This window comes from Dendropsophus ebraccatus, chromosome 4 (assembly GCF_027789765.1).
Source record: "Dendropsophus ebraccatus isolate aDenEbr1 chromosome 4, aDenEbr1.pat, whole genome shotgun sequence".
NCBI classification, from domain to species: domain Eukaryota; kingdom Metazoa; phylum Chordata; class Amphibia; order Anura; family Hylidae; genus Dendropsophus; species Dendropsophus ebraccatus.
This window is the reverse complement of record NC_091457.1, coordinates 94615380-94634962: the sequence shown is the minus strand read 5'-3', so window position 1 is coordinate 94634962 and position 19583 is coordinate 94615380. Positions and strand designations below refer to the sequence as shown.

Sequence of the window (19583 nt, the reverse complement as noted above, 5' to 3'; positions counted from 1 at the left end):
TATTCTGAGCAACAGCGAAAAATCCAGGGGTGCAGGGGGTGGTGGAATATTAAAGCAGTCCTTTTTACCCATCCCAATGCCCCGTGACACTGCACAGTGTCACGGCTCATGCCCCCCCCCCCCCACTGGGCTCCTGATCCTGTGATGTCATGACACCACTCAGAAATGCCAACTTAGCCAATCAGTGAGTGAGGCAGAACACAGCTGCAGTCACTAACTGGCTGAGCGGGTACTTTCTCTGGGGCTGCGATAATTCAGGAACACAAACGCTGACAGAGAGCTGATAAATCTGGGCCTATGTCTGACCCCTCTATGTCACTATGTCTGACATCTATATCACTGTGTCTTACCCATATATCAATATGTCTGGCCTAAAGCATTTTTATTATTACTACTATGTCTGACTATTTGATGAGCTCTGTTTAGTGTGTATATAAGTCTGTGATTTTTTCAGTTCTGTATAACATCTTGTCTGACGAAGGGAGCTAGATTCTCGAAAGCTTACACCCAAATATACTCAGTTAGCCTCCAAAAGGTATCGCCTGATTTCTTCTCTATTCTACTATGTCTACTATGTCTGACTACCTGGTCCATCTAGTCTAGTTTTGAGTTGTTCAGGACATGTTGGCTGGAGACTGGCTGCATCCACTGTACACACACAGGAGAATCTGCTTTATATCTTTGCCTTATTTCCTCAGAAGTCGCACCAGGATCATGTAGGACATTAGGGAGAAGCTGCTGAGCCAGATCTACTTTACACCAGTGTGATAAATAAGTCCCCTGTTGTCTGACTGGCTATTTATAAAAGAGCTGGGGTCGTTCCTGATAAAAAATTTAGGAGTCAGAGCTGCAGCGTACTGTCTCCACAGCCCTCCACAGCTCTGCTGACATGAAGAAGGGTACTTAGCATGAAATGTTTTCAGGATATCAGTCACATACCACAGCTACAGCCTCGGAGGTCAACATCTGCTCTGGTGTAAGAGTTGTGAAATACGCCAGGTTAGTGAGGACGTAAACCAAAGTGACGATGGGCAGAGAAATGATTATCGCGCGAGGTAGGTTTCTGTAAAACATAAATAGTTATTATATATAGAGGCTGCACAGTCCTACTTATTTATTGATCTATCAATCAAGCTCAGTAAAAAAAAAAAAAATGTGGACTACTCTGGCAACTTTATGCCAGAATCCTTGCTAGTTTACAAACTACTAAAACGCTGCAGCATAGACAGTTATAGACGGATGTAATATGGCAGCCTGCCCATATTTCCTTCTGCCTATGGTTCAGGCTAAATGGAACCAACTAAAAAATTTTAGTTTTATTCTGTTATAAGGGTATCTGGTAACAATTGGGGAGTTAATAAATAGAGATGAGCGAACCGGGTTCGTGTCCATCCGAACCTGAACGTTCGGCATTTGATTAGCGGTAGCTGCTGAAGTTGGATAAAGCTTTAAGGTTGTCTGGAAAACATGGATACAGCCAATGACTATATCCATGTTTTCCACATAGCCTTAGGGCTTTATCCAACTTCAGCGGCCACCGCTAATCAAATGCCAAAAGTCCGGTTTCGGATGGACTCGAGCATGCTCAAGGGTCGCTCATCTCTATTAATAAATCCTCTCTTTAAGTGGCTGTGCCTGAAATTCATTAGTTTTAGAGGTTTGTGCTGGCAAAAGGACAGTAAGAACTGTCAGGTCACTTACTTGTAAGGTTCTATCATTTCTTCTGTGACAAAATTCAAGTAATTCCTGCAATAAGAATAAAAGAAAACTGTCAGCAATGAATCAATCAGATGCAATCCCTAGTGTTTTAGGTCAGGCAGATCTCATTGTGGACTTGCTGCTATAGATCATATGTAACAGTTAACCTACCATCCTCCATAAGCAAAAAGTCCACTGTATAATGCCAGGACCCATTTGCCAACATCTTTACTAGTGTTATCAAACGAATGTTCTGGGCTCAAATTGCTGACGTCTCCTATAAGAAAAAATGGACATGAATATTATAGAAGGACAATGTACAAGTCTTGGTAAGTGGTATGTGGCTGGTAAGACTTACAGTCTGGCCTTCTAGAGTCCCCACAGTTACTGTAAAATGGCAAGTGATATGAGGTGGTTCATGGAGGTTCCCATGGGCAGGGAATGGGAAGCAAAATAAAAAAAAAAATTGACTGCTTGCAGAGTCACATGCTCAGTATATAGTAATGTGATCAGTGTACCAAGGGGTAAATATAGTTTTTTTTTTTTTTATCATGCCCAACATCCACTGCTCCTTGGTAATATTTAGAAAAATCTTAACTGTCATTAAAGAATTATAATTCCACAAGCCAGGAGAAACACGCAGGCAAGTGCTTCTTTCCCCATCTAACTCATTGCTGAATTTCAAAGAATTACCATAGAGGCCATCTTCAGCAGTAAGCAGCATGACAAGGAGAAACGTGCTTAGCCGAGTGCTCCTGGCTCGTTCTAGTGATCAGTTGTGACAGTGACACTTCAAAATAAAAATTCTCAAGTCTATCAGTAGTTCAAGTTATTTAAGATTCTGTTTGGCTAACTCACGGTCATATCAATTTAAAAGAAAACTGGGTAGTAACAGATACAGCTATCACAATGTCCCTCAAACGTCTTTCCCAAACTCCTGAAAGACAATTTTGCCTAAATATGCTATAGTATCCTTAGATATTGTGTCAGATGGCTCACAAACCTATGTGAATGTCAAACTACAATGAGCCATGTAAGCGCTGTACAAGGCCACTTCTTTCCATAACATAATCCGTCCTTGGAAGGCTCAGGCTTGAGAAAATTATCCTGGAGTACAGGAAAAAAATGTAAAAACATAAGAAGCTTTTACATCCCTGAAGCTCCTGAGGATTTTTAATTGAAATGAAAGGACCCATTCAATGAAATCTCTGTTAACCTGCTCTCTAATACATGATAGGCTAGAGTCACTCTGCCACAATGACACACTAGCGGTGATAGAGATGTAAAACACATGACAACGTGGGATAGGGCATAAATCCAGCAGGAGCCACAGCCTCAGCCCAAGCTGAAGCAGCTGACTAGCCGACTGGCTAACTGTGTGCAGAATCTCAGCCTAATCTGCTGCATGACCTGTCACATGTGCCATGACCTCAAGGGCAAAATACTATCTAACACTTAGGGCCAGGGACATACAAGGGTTGGTAAAACATGTATATACCACATAATGTCACACAAACAGACATACAATCACCCACATAATCATACACTCATATACCCCTAGGTCAGTAGCAGACTAGTGTAGTACAGATGCATTTTGGATCCCTATGAAGCTTTTAGTTCAGGTCCATAGCCGTGCAGCCGGGATGGAACATTGTGTCCGTATTATGGATGCAAAAATGTGGCTGTATTAGTCAGAAAATGCCCACAGGCACAAACATTCATGTGATCAGCCTTGACAGTAAAGCCAGAGACAAGTGAAATTGTATTGATTATATTAGGCAGTTTGAAAACAGTCTAAGATGGTGTGTTTAAAGCAGGAAAAATAGGCAAGCATAAGAATTTTTAATAAGGACCAAACTGTGATGCATACATACAGGTCCTGTAGTGGGTCCCTGGTATACAGTGGTCGATACCAACCAAAAGGGGTACAAGGGAGGATAACTGGTGAACAAGCAAGAAGAGTGCCAAAAGCTCATTGATGTGAGTGGGAAGGCTATCCCATTTTGTCTGATCCCATAGAAAAGCTACTGTAGCACAAATGCTAAATAAGCTAACACTGAATATGATAGAAAGGTGTAAGAAAACACTACGGAGCCCAATGCAGTCTGGTTAGAATGCCTATGCTGACACCTGAGCATGGATGAAAGCACCTCTATGACCTCAAAACATCAGGACTGGACCAAAGTGCAATGAAAGAAGGTGGCCTTTTCCTCATGTTGGCTGCTGGGTGCTTGTGTGTCCCATACCTGGGGAAGAGATGGCACAATGGGAAAAAGACAAGCCGGTGGAGGCAGTGAATTACACTCGCCAATGTCCTGCTGGAAAACCATTTCTATTCATCTGGATCTATTCATTTCCTGGTTTCCTCTTTGAACTGTGACCCTACTGTTGCCATGCATCAGTGCAGACACTTTCCCACAATCCCCCTGGCTTGCATGTGAAGTGAAAACCAACTGCCAGTACTAATGGGACAGATCAGGTGACTGCAACTGAACTGAGCATGAGTGATCTAAGATGGTGGATGCATGGCAGGCAGTAACAAAGGGCAACAGGTTACCAAACAATCCAGGTACATAAGGGATTAGTGAGTGTATAGCTTTCAAATGATATATTTTAAGAAATGCTTGAAATAAGCTTCATTTATCCATAATTATAAGGGTGACAAACCCTTTAACTAAGGTTTCATATATTTAAAAAAGTACACCTTAGGCATGATAGTAATTATACTAATCCACAGAAATACATTATCATGTTGTGAACACCAAAACATGGGCTCCATAAAGTCATTTTTCCCAATACACCATTTAGAATTTTGAAAGACTTTTTCAACACACTTTCAATAAACTGCTATCATATGGAAGTGTACCATACATGTGGACGCCAGATAAGATGTCATTGCCCGTGTCTAGACAAGACACTGAACAATCATTCTGTCCAGGACATGGGTAAAGCTGTGGGTGCAGTTATCAAATAACCAGATGGGTCAATGGATAAAGGGTCTCTTTTTAACTTTTTATTTCTAAGGGGTGTGTACAGAAATGTTCTCTGATGGTTTGGTTCCTTATCTTCCCTTCTAACACACTGTCCTCACAATGTGCAGACCAGTCACGATATATCGGGAGCACATGCTGTAAAGTGGACAAATCTCCTGTCTACATTAAGTACTTAGTACTACAAAATGTAACATACAAACACCAAATGGATCTATCTAATTTCCAAATAAATGATTGGTATGTTTATTAAATGTGGGAGGAAACGCAGGAAGAACACACAAACTCCACAGGGATGCTGGTTGGTTGTATTCAAATCCTGAACCCCAGTGGTGCAATGCGACAGTTCTAACCACTGAGCCATCTTGCTGATTCAATCTTCTACTTACAATAAAGTGTTAAAATTTATTTCATTGGCTGTCTATAGAAATGTTAGTTAAAAAGAAGTCTGATGAGAAAGGGAGAGGTTTGGATCTCCAAAAGTCTCTTTCTGATCCTTAGCAAATTGTAATTTGGACTAAAAACCTGACAGAGACTTGTTGCTAGGGATGTGTTGCCTGACAACTTCACTAAAAAACTGTGGTTGCTAGGCAGCAGAGGCTTGGCAGCAGCCGCCCTAGGTTGGTGCCCATCCTACTCTATTAATCAGCTTTTACTAAAAATGGAGGTAAAGACTATTTAATAAGTATCAGGCCAGCCTCCCAGCTATGACGTTCTTGGCTGTATTCCAGCTAATCTCCTATATAAACTGGATTCTGTTGTCTACTTTGCCAACTCCAAAATGCAAATATTCCAAAGCTTCAGTCACTAGAGGTTTGCAATTCAAAGCAAGCACTTCAGCTCTGTGACCCAGTTCTAGGTGTCCCCAACAGTCATGTATGCTGACGCCTTCAATGTTCCCCTCTGAAAATGGGAATAATCAATTCAGAGAAGCCACCTCTTATTACTTTCATAGGTGCAAGTGTAAATCTATACTTCATTTTCAGACGCTCTGCCATATTGGTCATAAATTACAACATTCTTTTTTACTCCAATTACAACCAAAGCTGCATATTTAATTTCCTGTTTTTTTCCAGGTTGCGGGACTTTACATGTCACTGCTGTCCCATGCTTATTCACTGTCTGCACAGACTAAGGGTACTACTGTGATGCAGGGCCGGGACAAAGAGTAGGCAGGGGTAGGCGATGGCCTAGGGCGCCAGATGACACGGGGCGCAATCTGGATGGGTAATTAATCTGTTTACCCATCCATGCTTCCCCCCTGCAAGGCTGGACTCAGCACCCACGGCCCGCCCACCCCCTGCACTGTTACCAGGAGCGTAGGCAGAGGGGGCAGCTGCCCCAGGCCAAAGTCTCCCCTGATACATAATGCCTTCAGCAGCAGCTTTATCCTGACAGAGAGGAGGTGTGTTGGAGCCCTGCATGTACACAGCACCCTCGCTGTAATACTTCTGATGCAGGGGTCGGGTTGTAAGGAGCCCCCAGTCCCTGCTCTGTGCTCCCACTGTGAGACGGAGGCAGCAGTGATAGGTGAGTAGCTGCCTCCATCTCACACTGATGTTCCCTGACAGAATGGCCTCTGACCTGCCTAACTAATCACTTCCTGTGTCCCCTGCTGTGAGGCCCCGAACTCAAGATACTGTGGGGCTGCAGGCAGCTAGAGTCCACACAGGGTCCTGAGGCCGATCAGCATGAGGACCCCACAGGTGACTTTTCAACTTCCTGGTTAGTCCATCACCATTATAGAAGCAGAACGTATGAGTGCAGGTATGTGGCTGGTCAGATGTGTGATGACAGGGGGAAGGTGTGTGTGTGATGACTGGGGGCAGATGTGTGTGTGATGAATGGAGGCAGATGTGTGGGTGATGACAGGGGGCAGATGTGTGTGATGACTGGGGGCAGATGTGTGTGTGATGACTGGGGGCAGATGTGTGTGTGATGACTGGGGGCAGATGTGTGTGTGATGACTGGGGGCAGATGTGTGTGTGATGAATGGAGGCAGATGTGTGGGTGATGACAGGGGGCAGATGTGTGTGATGACTGGGGGCAGATGTGTGTGTGATGACTGGGGGCAGATGTGTGTGTGATGACTGGGGGCAGATGTGTGTGTGATGACTGGGGGCAGATGTGTGTGTGATGAATGGGGGCAGATGTGTGTGTGATGAATGGGGGCAGATGTGTGTGTGATGAATGGGGGCAGATGTGTGTGTGATGAATGGGGGCAGATGTGTGTGTGTGTGTGATGACAGGGGGCAGATGTGTGTGATGACTGGGGGCAGATGTGTGTGTGATGAATGGGGGCAGATGTGTGTGTGTGTGTGATGACAGGGGGCAGATGTGTGTGATGACTGTGGGCAGATGTGTGTGTGTGTGTGTGTGTGTGATGACGGGGCAGATGTGTGTGATGACTGGGGGCAGATGTGTGTGTGATGAATGGGGGCAGATGTGTGTGTGTGTGTGTGTGTGTGTGATGACAGGGGGCAGATGTGTGTGATGACTGGGGGCAGATGTGTGTGTGATGAATGGGGGCAGATGTGTGTGTGTGTGTGTGATGACAGGGGGCAGATGTGTGTGATGACTGTGGGCAGATGTGTGTGTGTGTGATGACGGGGCAGATGTGTGTGATGACTGGGGGCAGATGTGTGTGTGATGAATGGGGGCAGATGTGTGTGTGTGTGTGATGACAGGGGGCAGATGTGTGTGATGACTGGGGGGGGCAGATGTGTGTGTGATAACTGGGGCAGATGTGTGTGTGTGTGATGACAGGGGGCAGATGTGTGTGTGTGTGATGACAGGGGGCAGATGTGTGTGTGTGTGATGACTGGGGGCAGATGTGTGTGTGATGAATGGGGGCAGATGTGTGTGTGTGTGTGATGACAGGGGGCAGATGTGTGTGATGACTGGGGGGGGCAGATGTGTGTGTGATAACTGGGGCAGATGTGTGTGTGTGTGTGATGACAGGGGGCAGATGTGTGTGTGTGTGATGACTGGGGGCAGATGTGTGTGTGATAACTGGGGGTAGATGTCTGTGTGATAACGGGGTAGATGTGTGTGTGTGTGATGACAGGGGGCAGATGTGTGTGTGATGACAGGGGACAGATGTGTGTGTGTGATGATAGGGGGAAGGTGTGTGTGATGACAGGGGGCAGATGTGTGTGATGACAGGGGGCAGATGTGTGTTTGATGACAGGGGACAGATGTGTGTGTGTGATGATAGGGGGAAGGTGTGTGTGATGACAGGGGGCAGATGTGTGTGATGACAGGGGGCAGATGTGTGTTTGATGACAGGGGGCAGATGTGTGTGTGTGATTGGGGGCAGATGTGTGTGTGATAACTGGGGGTAGGTGTGTGTGTGTTTGTGAGATGACAGGGGGCAGATGTGTGTGTGATGACTGGGGGCAGATGTGTGTGTGATGACTGAGGGACATGTTACATACAGATCAGACATGGTTTAGTCACCCTGATCTCCCTGTGATTGATGGGGCTGCAGTCTGTTGTCTATTAATAATAATCCTGATCCTGCACTGACCAGAGCACCATGGAGCACATAGACAATAAATCTCTGTATGCAGACACCTCATAGGGCTGATATTACAAGCTCCCATGGGTGCAGTGCAGGCATCTCATCATAGCACAACTGAGGGCAGAACATAGGTGGCTATATACTACTGAGGGCAGCACACAGGGGGTCTATATACAACTGTGGCGGTATTATTCAATGGTATCATTGTTGATATCTTTTGGTTTTGTTCAGAGGCAATATGTAATCACTGTATGGTGGTAAGAATGTTAAGGTAACTACCAAATGTATTGGGGCTCATAATACAGTGTGGGGGCACTTTCAGGGCATAATACTATCTGTGGCACACTGATTCTAATAACACTGGGTTGGGGGGGGGGGGGGGCACCATTTGCCTTCTCTGCCTAGGGCACCAAAACTCCTTGTCCCGGCCCTGCTGTGATGCATTGTGAAAGATGTAGTAATTACATCTGACACCATACAAAACATTCCACATAAATAGTGGAATAGGTTCAGACAAGTTTTGAGCAGCAGATCACAGAATTATAAATGCAGCTCTGGAGTGATGCTCAGAATAAGTGCAGTGTCACTTATCCTGGTGTATTTGAAAAGATGAATCGTAGAATAGTCACAAGCTGCTGAGAAAACAATTGGCTCTGATACCATGCTGAAGCACAACTATCACAGAGACATAGCACATACATCAAAACGCCACTTTTATTCATTTAGGCAAAAAGAAACAAAAAGAAAAAGGATTTCATCACACAATAAAACTGGGTCCACCTACAGCTTACGATAAGCTATATCATCATTTGGTAATGTTATACTTGAAATGGTGTTGTTTAACATTAGTATTAAAGGAGAACTATGGGCTGGGGGGATTTTTGGCAGAGTGCTGGGGGGGAGTTGAAAACTGGTCGGGAATGGTGCAGAAGATGAAGGTAAGACACATACTCCTCGGCATCCCTTGTGCAATAGGGAGCTATCAGCAGGTTACATTTGTCTAACCTGCTGATAGTTCCCCTTAGGCTGGGTTCACACTACGTAAGTTTCCGTCCGTAGCGCGTTCCGTGAATAAGCGGCCGGAAACTTACGTAGTTTGCGTACAATGTAAAGTATACGATCTACGGCCGCACAGTTCACACTACGTACGAACTTACGCCCGGATCGTATGCGGCGCCGTAAAAAATGAACCAGACCATTATTTCGGGACGGAAATGCCGTAACTTACGCCCGTAGCGTAACATGCGGTCCCGTACGTAGTGGTGATTTCTTCATTTTTCAAGCTTTTTGTGCCGATCCAAAAGGTTCTGTGGGGTGTCCGGGGCTAGGCGAAGATTTCGCTACGAAGAGCGCTCAGGAAGCGTAAGTACACTACGGGCGTAAGTTTGCGTTCCGTACGTATCCGGCCGCAACTTGCGTAAAGTCCCGGCCGGAGTTTCATACGTATATGTCCGGCCGCGAAAATATGCGGCCGGACATATACGTAGTGTGAACATAGCCCCCAGCTGTAGGTAGACCCAGTTTTATTGTGTTTTGAGACTGTGTTTGTTTTTTTGTCTATTACAGCATATTTTAACATAATAAAAGTGATGTTTTATCGTATATGATACACCTCTGTATTTGAAAAGATAGCTAAATAATACCTGGCACAATTTAGCGTGAAGTGCTACGTGTATTCAAAAAAACAAAAAAAAAAACAATGTACATATGTTTCATGTATTTTGGTGTGTAATATTCATCTTTACATATGACAAAAAAACTCTGTGTGAACATAACCTCAAATTTTATACAGCTCAAAAATAGTGCCAAGACAGGTAAAGCAAAGGATGTGGTAAGTCACAGAACAATACATGTAGCGCCCTGCTCCTGTAAGCCTCACGCATCAGGTGGAGTATAAAGGGATAAAATATAATTTGTATTGTGGGTATTTTTTGTGGTGAGAGGACGCCAAGCTTTTACTAATTAGATAAACATTCAGTCTGAGTTTAAGCAGCGGGTACAACAACCGGGCAGACAGAAGACAGGTTGCTTTAGGTACAAAGCCATGCCAAATAAGTGGGATTTGGAGGTAATCCTCTTAGGGTGAGATTTTCTGATGAGGCAAGCAGCGGCCTTATCATATTAATTCCAGTCGAGGTGTTCAACTCTTGTGATGGCTGTTGGCAGCGGAGAAATGGTGAAGTTGTAATACAGCAGGGGGAAGCCGAGACACGTGCTCCCATAAAACCGCACAATCGTTTATAATTCCTGCAAAACTAATCACTGCTCTAAAACTATACTCTTACTATACTCCTTATGGTAACCAAACATTGGAATGATATCATTGTATTTTCCAGACATTACTTAGATAGTAGCATCCTGTATTAAAGACAAACGTAGCAGTCACAATTCTCCTGGCTGTTATAGGAAAGAGTTAGCAAGCATTTGGATGAACACGTCCCTAAAAGCCTATTAAATCACCTGTAAGGTAGGGGGCAGTTTGTTTTTCTTACATCAGATGACTATGTAAAGTCTGTCAGTCTATGACTAGCACTGTGTGCATGGCAGCCTCTCCGTCATCCTCTATGAGCGTTGGACTCATCTCGGGCTGCAGCGGCTGAGATCTCCGTGACCCGACCGGATCCAAAGCGGGACCCGGCGGGATCAGGTGAGTATAGGGGGCTGTAGCGGGGGGTCGGGAGCCTGTCACCCCGGCACGGGGGGTGACAGGTTCCCTTTAAGCACAGGTTCTAGGGCATATTCAGGATTTTTCATTTGCCGAATGTGTGTTTTCCACTATTTCCTAGTCACTAGAGGAGAGATTTATCAGACTGGTGTAAAGTAGAATTTTCAGATTCTGTGAAAAATTAAAGGTTAAATCTGATTGGTTGCCAGGGGCAACTAAGGCAATTCAACTTTACACCAATTCAATAAATCTCCCCCCTTGTTTCCGACATAACTAAAGTAAAGCGAACCTGTCAAAATGTTTGAGTTTGGCTATTTTATCCAAACCTGAAAACTCAGCGTTTGATTTCCGGTAGTTGGATGCAGCCCTAGGGAGTCCTAGAAAACAGGGATACAGCCACAGGTATTCATCTTCTGCAGATATAACTTTAGGGAGGAGTCTGAATGGTTTCACATAGTGTAACTTAAAGCACCAGGTATGGGTTTAAAGTGCCGTCACAGGCATATCTTAGGATTTGTGAACTTCTGCGGAAGTGTAGATAAATATATATATTTTTATATGTGCAGCAAGTACTCAAATCTAAAGTTAAAGAGAACCTGTCAGGTGGGGCAGCCCCCCGAACCCACCCCACCCCCGGACGGGACCCGACATACGTACCCTCTCCTGTGAGTCTGGCACCCGATCCCGGTCCCGCCACGGAGATATGGCTGTCGGCTCAACTGCGCTTAATATGTATAAGCGCAGATGAGCCGATGGCCATATTTCTGCGGCAGGACCGGGAGCCGGACTCGCAGGAGAGGGTACGTATGTCGGGTCCCGTCCGGGGATGGGGGTGTTTGGGGGGCTGCCCCACCTGAAAGGTTTCCTTTAATTCTGTGAAGACGCTTCTAACCCTTTCATGGCACTGTGATTAGTTACACTATGTGAATCCATCCAGCATTTAAGATAGGATTTGTTCATTTGTATCCATTAATATCCTTGGTTGCCAGTGGCAATGGCAGCCAATTCAGAGGAATTTATTATTGTGAGCATTTTTGCTCTGTGCAAAGTGGGAGTGTGCACATTTTTTTTGTGAAAAGTCGGGTTTGTGCTTCTAATCAGGAGTGGATACAGTTGAATGTGGTGCTGTGTTCGAAATTGGCAGTATTACGTCTTTGTCCACAAGAGGCCGCTCTCTCCCCCAACATTCCAATGCACAAATGACATCACATGTGCGCTCACAGAGCAGGAAGGGAGAGGAGAAGCTGAAGGAGAGAAGTGCTGCAGTCTAGCAGCAAGTGACTATGGCTATTTATTTCAAAGTAAGGCCTTATTTACACTATTTGCCATTACGAACAAATTTAGAGCACCTAGCCAGAATCCTGCTCCACACTGATGAGGGGCAACACCCCAAAACAGCTGTATGTGGATGGTTACCTAGCCTTGGTTTATCCCTTGTCATTACATTGACTTATAGGGCCACTTAATATGGTGGTTTTGGTGGTTTCCTAACAGGAGCTGCCCCTTGGCTGGGTCCTTCCCGGAGGGATATCTGGCTAGTCCTGCGTTTTGAGACTCTTCAATGAGGCTCCACGGGCTCCTCTTTTGCATGTTCATGTTTCCCAGGGGGCAATGCACCTAGAACTTCACTGCATTGAGCGCTTTCACTAGCAGCCGGCAGTGTTGTCGTTTGGCTGGTCTCCCTGAGTTCAGCAATCTGTTTCTCTTATGGCTCTACTAGGCATTGCTCACACCTAGCCAGAATCCTGCTCCACACTGATGAGGGGCAACACCCCGAAACAGCTGTATGTGGATGGTTACCTAACCTTGGTTCATCCCTTGTCATTACATTGACTTATAGGGCCACTTAATATGGTGGTTTTGGTGGTTTCCTAACAGGAGCTGCCCCTTGGCTGGGTCCTTCCCGGAGGGATATCTGGCTAGTCCTGTGTTTTGAGACTCTTCAATGAGGCTCCACAGGCTCCTCTTTTACATGTTCATATTTCAAAGTAAGGCCTTTTTTACACTATTTGCCATTACGAACAAATTTAGAGCACATTGATTTCTATTGGGCTATTCACATTATCTGTAGTTTTACGGATCTGTGCGGATTCCCCCATAGAAGTCAAAAAGAGCACCTGTAATTTTTGCGAATCCGTTATTTTTATGGACAAAACATCTGTAATATTTGCAAAAAAATAGGGATTACAGGTGCACTAGGGAATAATTTTTTTGACAATTGTGGACATAATATATGGTCCAGAAAAACTACTGAACGTGTGAATTTATTTACATATATATTTATTATCTATATGTAATTGTAAAGCAATACAATTACATATAGATGGTAAATATGTTGGCATATGTTTTAAGAAATACAAGATGAGCACAATGCTTTGAGGCTATGGTCACACGTTGTCATGGTTTTCAAAATCAATTAATGTGAACACAGCAGGAAAAAAAAAAAAAGTAAAAAAGTGGCAAAGGTGGAATGTGTGAAATCTCCAAGTAAGAACTGACTCACCTCTGCCGAGCTGTATAAAGCCCAGGATGATTATCAGACACAGGGCCAACAGTTTTGCAGCAGCAAATGCATCTTGTACCCTTGTGGCAGCTTTAACACTGTAGCAGTTAATGGCAGTCAGCAGCACTGAAAGAGAGAAAAAGAGGAAAGTATGGTTATCAGCAACAGCCTACAACTGTGAGTTCTCCGAAACAGGAAGTACTTGGGCAATAATACAACATGTGCTGTGAAGGGCTTAGGTGGAAACTCAGTGTGTCATGAATGCAATACGACGCATGTTCCTGTATCAATATATACAACATATTGTCACAAAAAATCGTTGCCTGTGCTGCACTTAAGGTTTCTCTATTGACTTTCATATAAAGGGGTTATTCAGCGCTACAAAAACATGGCCACTTTCTTCCAGAGGCAGCACCACTCTTGGCTTCAGTTCAGATATGGTTTGCAGTAAGCTCCAGTCACTTCAATGGAACTAAAAGCCCTATTACACAGAACGATTATTAGCCGATATCGGCCGTTACGGCTGATAATTGTTCCATGTAATAGAAGGCAGTGATCAGCCGACATAAACGATGTCGGCTGATCATTGCAGTTGTTTGGCTTTTAACATTGTTGAAAGACAAACGACTTATATAGCAACGATCTGCTGCCGTCACTCCGTGGAATAGGAGCGGTGGCAGCAGACCGCTGCTATATGCTATGGGCTTCCCGGACGATCAAGCAATCACCTGGGCAGCCCCCTCAGCTTTTTACCTGCTTGCTGCTGCTGCGTGTAATAGTGGTGGCAGCGAGCGGGGAATGAGGAGAAAACAAGCACTGACAGCACTTGTTTGCTCCTCATAGTCACCCGCGTAATAGGGGCTTTAGTTACAAAACTCCACCCAAACTGGAAGGAAGAAAGTGGCCATTTTTCTTTAGCATTGGATAACCCCTTTAACATCTGGTTTCAATGTCTGTTAGCCAATAAAATGCAGGCAAAAACACATAAAAAGTGTTGTTTTTCCCAATATACACCAGCCTGAATCTAATCGTCTAGAAATCATTATTTCTCCTCTGAATTCAGGCCCATGAGGCCACTACTACTCTGCATTTGAGTCCATTTTAAAGACCCAAATGTATGTGCCCCCATGTCTTTGGGCGATAAAATAGTTAACCCTGCTCGATAAGCGCCTATATTTGGAGCTACCACAGACTTTGTTAATCGGCTCACAAAAAAAAAAAAAAAAAAAGTTGACTGTATGGCATGCACCCCCACTTCACACTACAGGATCCTGGCACCAGATGCCCTAAAATCCCCTTATCAGCCTTGGCTTTTGTAGAACCCACTAATAATGCTACTCTCTAGCGCTCCCGCACAAGACCTCCAGTTCTTTTTTCCAGCCGTCATGCTATGCTATGGGGTGATTTGTTCAATGTGATCAGGACAAAGGTCTCATTGTGTGATCTGGCAGGTATGGAGCTGCACAACGCCAGGGCTTTATTCTGCCAGCAATTAGTTAGGGGCGCTCATCGACTTGCCCATGGTGTCACAAAAGGGGCCAGGGCACAGTACCAAACAGCCAGACAGCACACTGTACCTAGTTTAGAAAACTATGCTGTTACCATGCTTTACACTACAGTTGTGCTTGTTGAGACAGAATGCTATGTACAGTACAAGCTTAGCAGGAAGGCAGTGCAGAAATATCTCAGACAGAATATTTATAATCTACAAGTGGCTGAAGGTTATAAGGACAATGCTGCACTATTTAAGGACTGGGCAGAGGAGATATAATTCCCACATAAGTCTGTCCTATTAAACCCCCTTTGATTAGGCAGACCCATTTGTAAAGGCACTTGTTGAAGTAGTTATTTCCAGCCGACAACAACATCTCCCTGTCTTGGGGCACAGCACTGATATCACCAGAGGTCACTGGAGAGCTTTGGCTTCTTATAAGATCCTGCTTCCTGGACTGATGTTATTAACAGGAAAGATATTTTCTAACCCCTTGTGTAAATACAGAGCTGAGACGCCTTCAGCTCTGTACAGCATGACTTGTACCTTCTGCTCAGAAGATGAGGGATTCCTTCCAGTAGTGGTGAGACCCAGCATCTGAGTCAGCACAATTCCTCATACAGGGATGTCTTTATCTTACGGTTGGTTCTTCCTGACTCCTGATGATGAAGCCATGGGCTGAACACTCAGCCAAAGCTGTGCAGGCTATTGGGGGCTAAAATAGTTCTCAGGTTCAGGCTATGTTCACACATAGGGGGACATGTATGAAAAGGCGTAAATGCCTTTTTTAGGCGCAGATGGGGCAGATCGGCGTAAAAATATTCGCAAATGGTCTTTTTGCGAATATTTTTTTCGCATCTGCCCCATCTTCGCCAGTGGGGCAGAGAGGGAAAGTTACGGGGGTGGGGAAGCGGCCTCTGCGTGCGCCGCATTTATCTTTTTTCCAATGGAAAAATTATATTGAAACCTACACCAGCTCTGAGCTGGCGTAGGTTTCAAAATTTTGCATGAACGGGCTCCATGCGATCAGGATTTATGTAGAGGCATACATAAATCCCCTGAGCTCCAGGGACATTTATAAGCCTGGCGTAAAAAAGGCTAGACTTCATAGATGTCCCCTATAGTGTGTCCTTCAGTCTTTTGATTAGTATTTTTTCAACCACACAAGGAGTGGAACTCAAAATATGAGCAGTTAATGCTTCAATTTAATAACAGCAAGCAGGGGGGCCATGGAGGCCAAAACTATGGAAAGCAAGAATAAAATAACAGAAATACCATATATCCTATGGACAGGCTACTTCATGGAAAATATGGTGATATAATCTAGACTTCCATTATCATCTCTCTTCCCCTGACTGTTTGGCACTTCATCAAAACACTGCAAGGGATCTGTATAAAGATCTACAAAAAGTAATGTTCCAGGAAATACCTTGTCTAAAAGCTTTAATGCAGTAAGAAACATGCAAAGAAATGTCAAACATCTCCTGTATATAGGATACTGAATAGATATTGCATCTGAAGTCCTCCATAAATCTGGGGTGGTTGTTCCCTCATTTCTGGCAAAGGAGTAGATGGACGCTCATAGACTGTGACTATATAAACAATGAGCGGGATTTTTCATTGTCATGACTGGTAAGGGTCTTGAAAGTCCAAAGGAAGGCAGTCAATGATTTAGTCCCAAAATCCCTGCATCATTTGGGTCAGTATTTTGTACCTGTGTTTGTGAACAAAAAACAGGGGTGAAACAAATACAGATGCATGTTCTGCAATGTGGAAGAGGCCTAAGTGATGCTCAAAGCTCCAATCCATAGGACTGCATCCTTACTAGGGATGGTCCGAACTGAGTTCGGTTCGGGTTCGTATGAACCCGAACTCTCGGTAATGATTCCCGCTGTCCCACTCCGTGGAGAGGGTGGATACAGCGGGAGGACCGCCTGGAAAACTGGGATACAGCCATAGCCATAGGCTGTATCCCAGTTTTCCAGGCGGTCCTCCCGCTGTATCCACCCACTGCACAGAGCGGGCAGACAGCGGGAATCTGATGCTGAGCGTTCGGGTTCATACGAACCCGAACCTTGGCAGTTTCGGACCATCCCTAAATTCCTTACACAAGATTACTGGTGCAGCCTGCCTGCCCCCTACAGTGGCTGCAGTTTAAAACTCTTTCGCAGGAACACTGACGTTCTGCTGTATACGAATAATAATGAAGACTTGGCACAACCAATCCTTGGGAGACGTGAGGAGTAAGGAATGACGCAGGTAAATCCTTTATATGTCAGATGGAAACCTGAACAAGCAGGCTGTCAGGAAGCCACACCAGAGCCAGATCAAACACATTTATCACACTGCTGAAGACGGCTGTTAACCCTTCATGCCTGACAAGTCATGGGAACTGGCCACTTTAATTTAGGTGGCTTCACCAATCTACACATTGTAGAACTGCAAGACCCAGGATGCCCTGACAACTGCAGAGTACACACCTCTAGATTAGAAAAGCTGTACAATATTCAATAACATCTGAAGTAGCAGAAGACAGACAGACAGATAGATCTGAGACGGATGGATAGGTAGATATATACAGTACATACACACATAGATGGATAACAGCGGAACATACAGCAGATATGAGATATGAGACAAATATGCAGCTGTCTTCCTGTAACATCAGAGTGAAAGTGCCTCACACTTATACATATGTTATATTGATGCATAAAGCGGAATGCTGCAGAAATGCTGCATTTTTTTTGGTACTACAAATGATGCAATAAAGCCCATTTTATGGTGCGTTCACACCTACAGGATCTGCAGCTGATTTTCTGCAGCAGATTTAATTTAAATAACTGAACACAGCATCAAATCTGCTGCAGTTCTGCTGCAGATCCTGTAGGTGTAAACGCACCCTTACACATATTTTTATTGGGAGTGCTATGGTTTTTCCAATCTATATTTAAGTGGACCTTAGGGCCCTATTCCACAGGAATGATTATCGGCCGAATCGGCCCCATTTGGCCGATTGTCGCTCGGTGGAATAGAGAGAACAATTATCCGATGATCGTGTCATCGGCTGATCGGTCATTTAGGGCCAGACCTAAAATCATCATCTCCACCGCACATCGCTACGGTGGAATAGCGGTGTACGGCAGGCGACCGACAATTTGAGAAGCACATCATACATTACCTGCAGGGCTTCTCCTCCACTCTGTCTTCCTCCCCGGGTCCCACGCGCTTTAGCTTCAGAATGGCCTGTCAGCTGACGGAGCGCTCAGCCAATCACAGGCCAGGAGCGCCGCGGCCTGTGATTGGCTGAGTGGCCTGTCAGCTGACAGTCCATTCTGAAGCCAGAGCGCGCGGCACCCGGGGAGGAAGACAGAGCGAGGAGAAGACCTGACAGGTAATGTACGGTATGATGCAAGGACATCGGTAATGATGTCCCTGAAGCCCTCGCTCAACGATCATTGGGCCATGGAGTAGGCCCAGTAAACGAGCGGCGATCTAGCAGATCGGCACTCGTTTACATCGTTGATCGGGCTCTGCTCGGCCTGTGATATAGTACCCTTACAGAGACTGTGCTGCTTTGTCTTGGGGATGGATGCATAGGTAGATATTGTCACACACGTGACACATGCAGAACATATCCAGGTACAGTGGTACCTCGGTTTTAGAGTAAATTGGATAGAAGGCGTTTTGCAAGAAGAGCTCACAGTTTTTCAAAATTGTGACTTGGTTTAAGAGCATTGCTTTGGTTTAAGAGCTCCCTATACTGGGTGGGAGTGCGAGTGGAGGAGGGGCATGGTCTGCATAGCGGGGTCTACAGCACTGCACTCACCCAGGAAGTCTCCCTCACCTTCCAAATCATAGCAGATCCACTTCAGGCTGGGGCTTACATCAGGGGACAGGACTGTGGAGGTAATCTCTTCATAGCTGTAACCCCTCTCTCCCCGGACAGAGAGTGCTGCATGTATGTGCCCACATCTGCTCTGCTCATTCCTTCATGCTCCCTGCAGTCTCTGTCCACCCTTGTGTTTCCCATCCTCGTCATTACTGTACAGTAACTTATAATATGACATATTCATCAGTTTCTCATTGTTTGTTTCATCTGTTCTACATGTTATTCAGAATAAAAAATTATTATTTTGGGGGTGTGGAACCAATTGTCTGCATTTCAATTATTTCATATGGGAAAATTTGCTTTGCTTTAAGAGTGGATTTGGATTACAAGCACAGTCCTGGAAAAAATTATGCTCGTAATCCAAGGCACCACTGTACTAGAAATGCTTGGTGATACAGTAGTCAGTGGTCGCCCCTCCTTCCTGAGCTGCCCCCTGCTGTTACAAGCTGTCTGTGTTTTTCATGGTCACAGGACCAGCTCAGCAGCCTCTATTATTCCTGACATATTGCCCCCAGGATCTCAGCAGAACTTGTTCCTCACGGAAGGTTACAATAGCGTTACGCAAACCCACCATGTACAGTACACTACAGCCAAGAGATCTGCAGGACGGCATTCTTTCCAGTCAACTGTTTACATAGGAACAAAACTAAACTGCAGATCTCTGGCTTTGGCACATAGCAACTCTGGTAGCAACAGCAGGGACTAACATTAGACACCCTGTCTTGTGCTTGTCATTGCAAATAAAACCAGTAGGTGAGAACATAACCTCGAAGAGTTTCTTAAAGGGGTATTCCCATCTCAAGTAACATAATTCAACTTGTAT

General features: G+C 44.9%; 1 protein-coding gene across 1 annotated transcript in view; it reads right to left on the bottom strand.

The window, feature by feature from the left end:
• SLC7A5 (solute carrier family 7 member 5) overlaps positions 1 to 19583 on the bottom strand; it is a 45095-nt gene that overhangs the window by 20268 nt on the left and 5244 nt on the right. Inside the window, exons 2-5 of the mRNA XM_069966295.1 lie at positions 13380 to 13505; positions 1870 to 1975; positions 1702 to 1746; positions 940 to 1063 (exon numbers count right to left, since the gene is read on the bottom strand). Of these exons, the coding sequence (XP_069822396.1) occupies positions 940 to 1063; positions 1702 to 1746; positions 1870 to 1975; positions 13380 to 13505 (401 nt within the window). The remainder of the gene's footprint in view (positions 1 to 939; positions 1064 to 1701; positions 1747 to 1869; positions 1976 to 13379; positions 13506 to 19583) is intronic.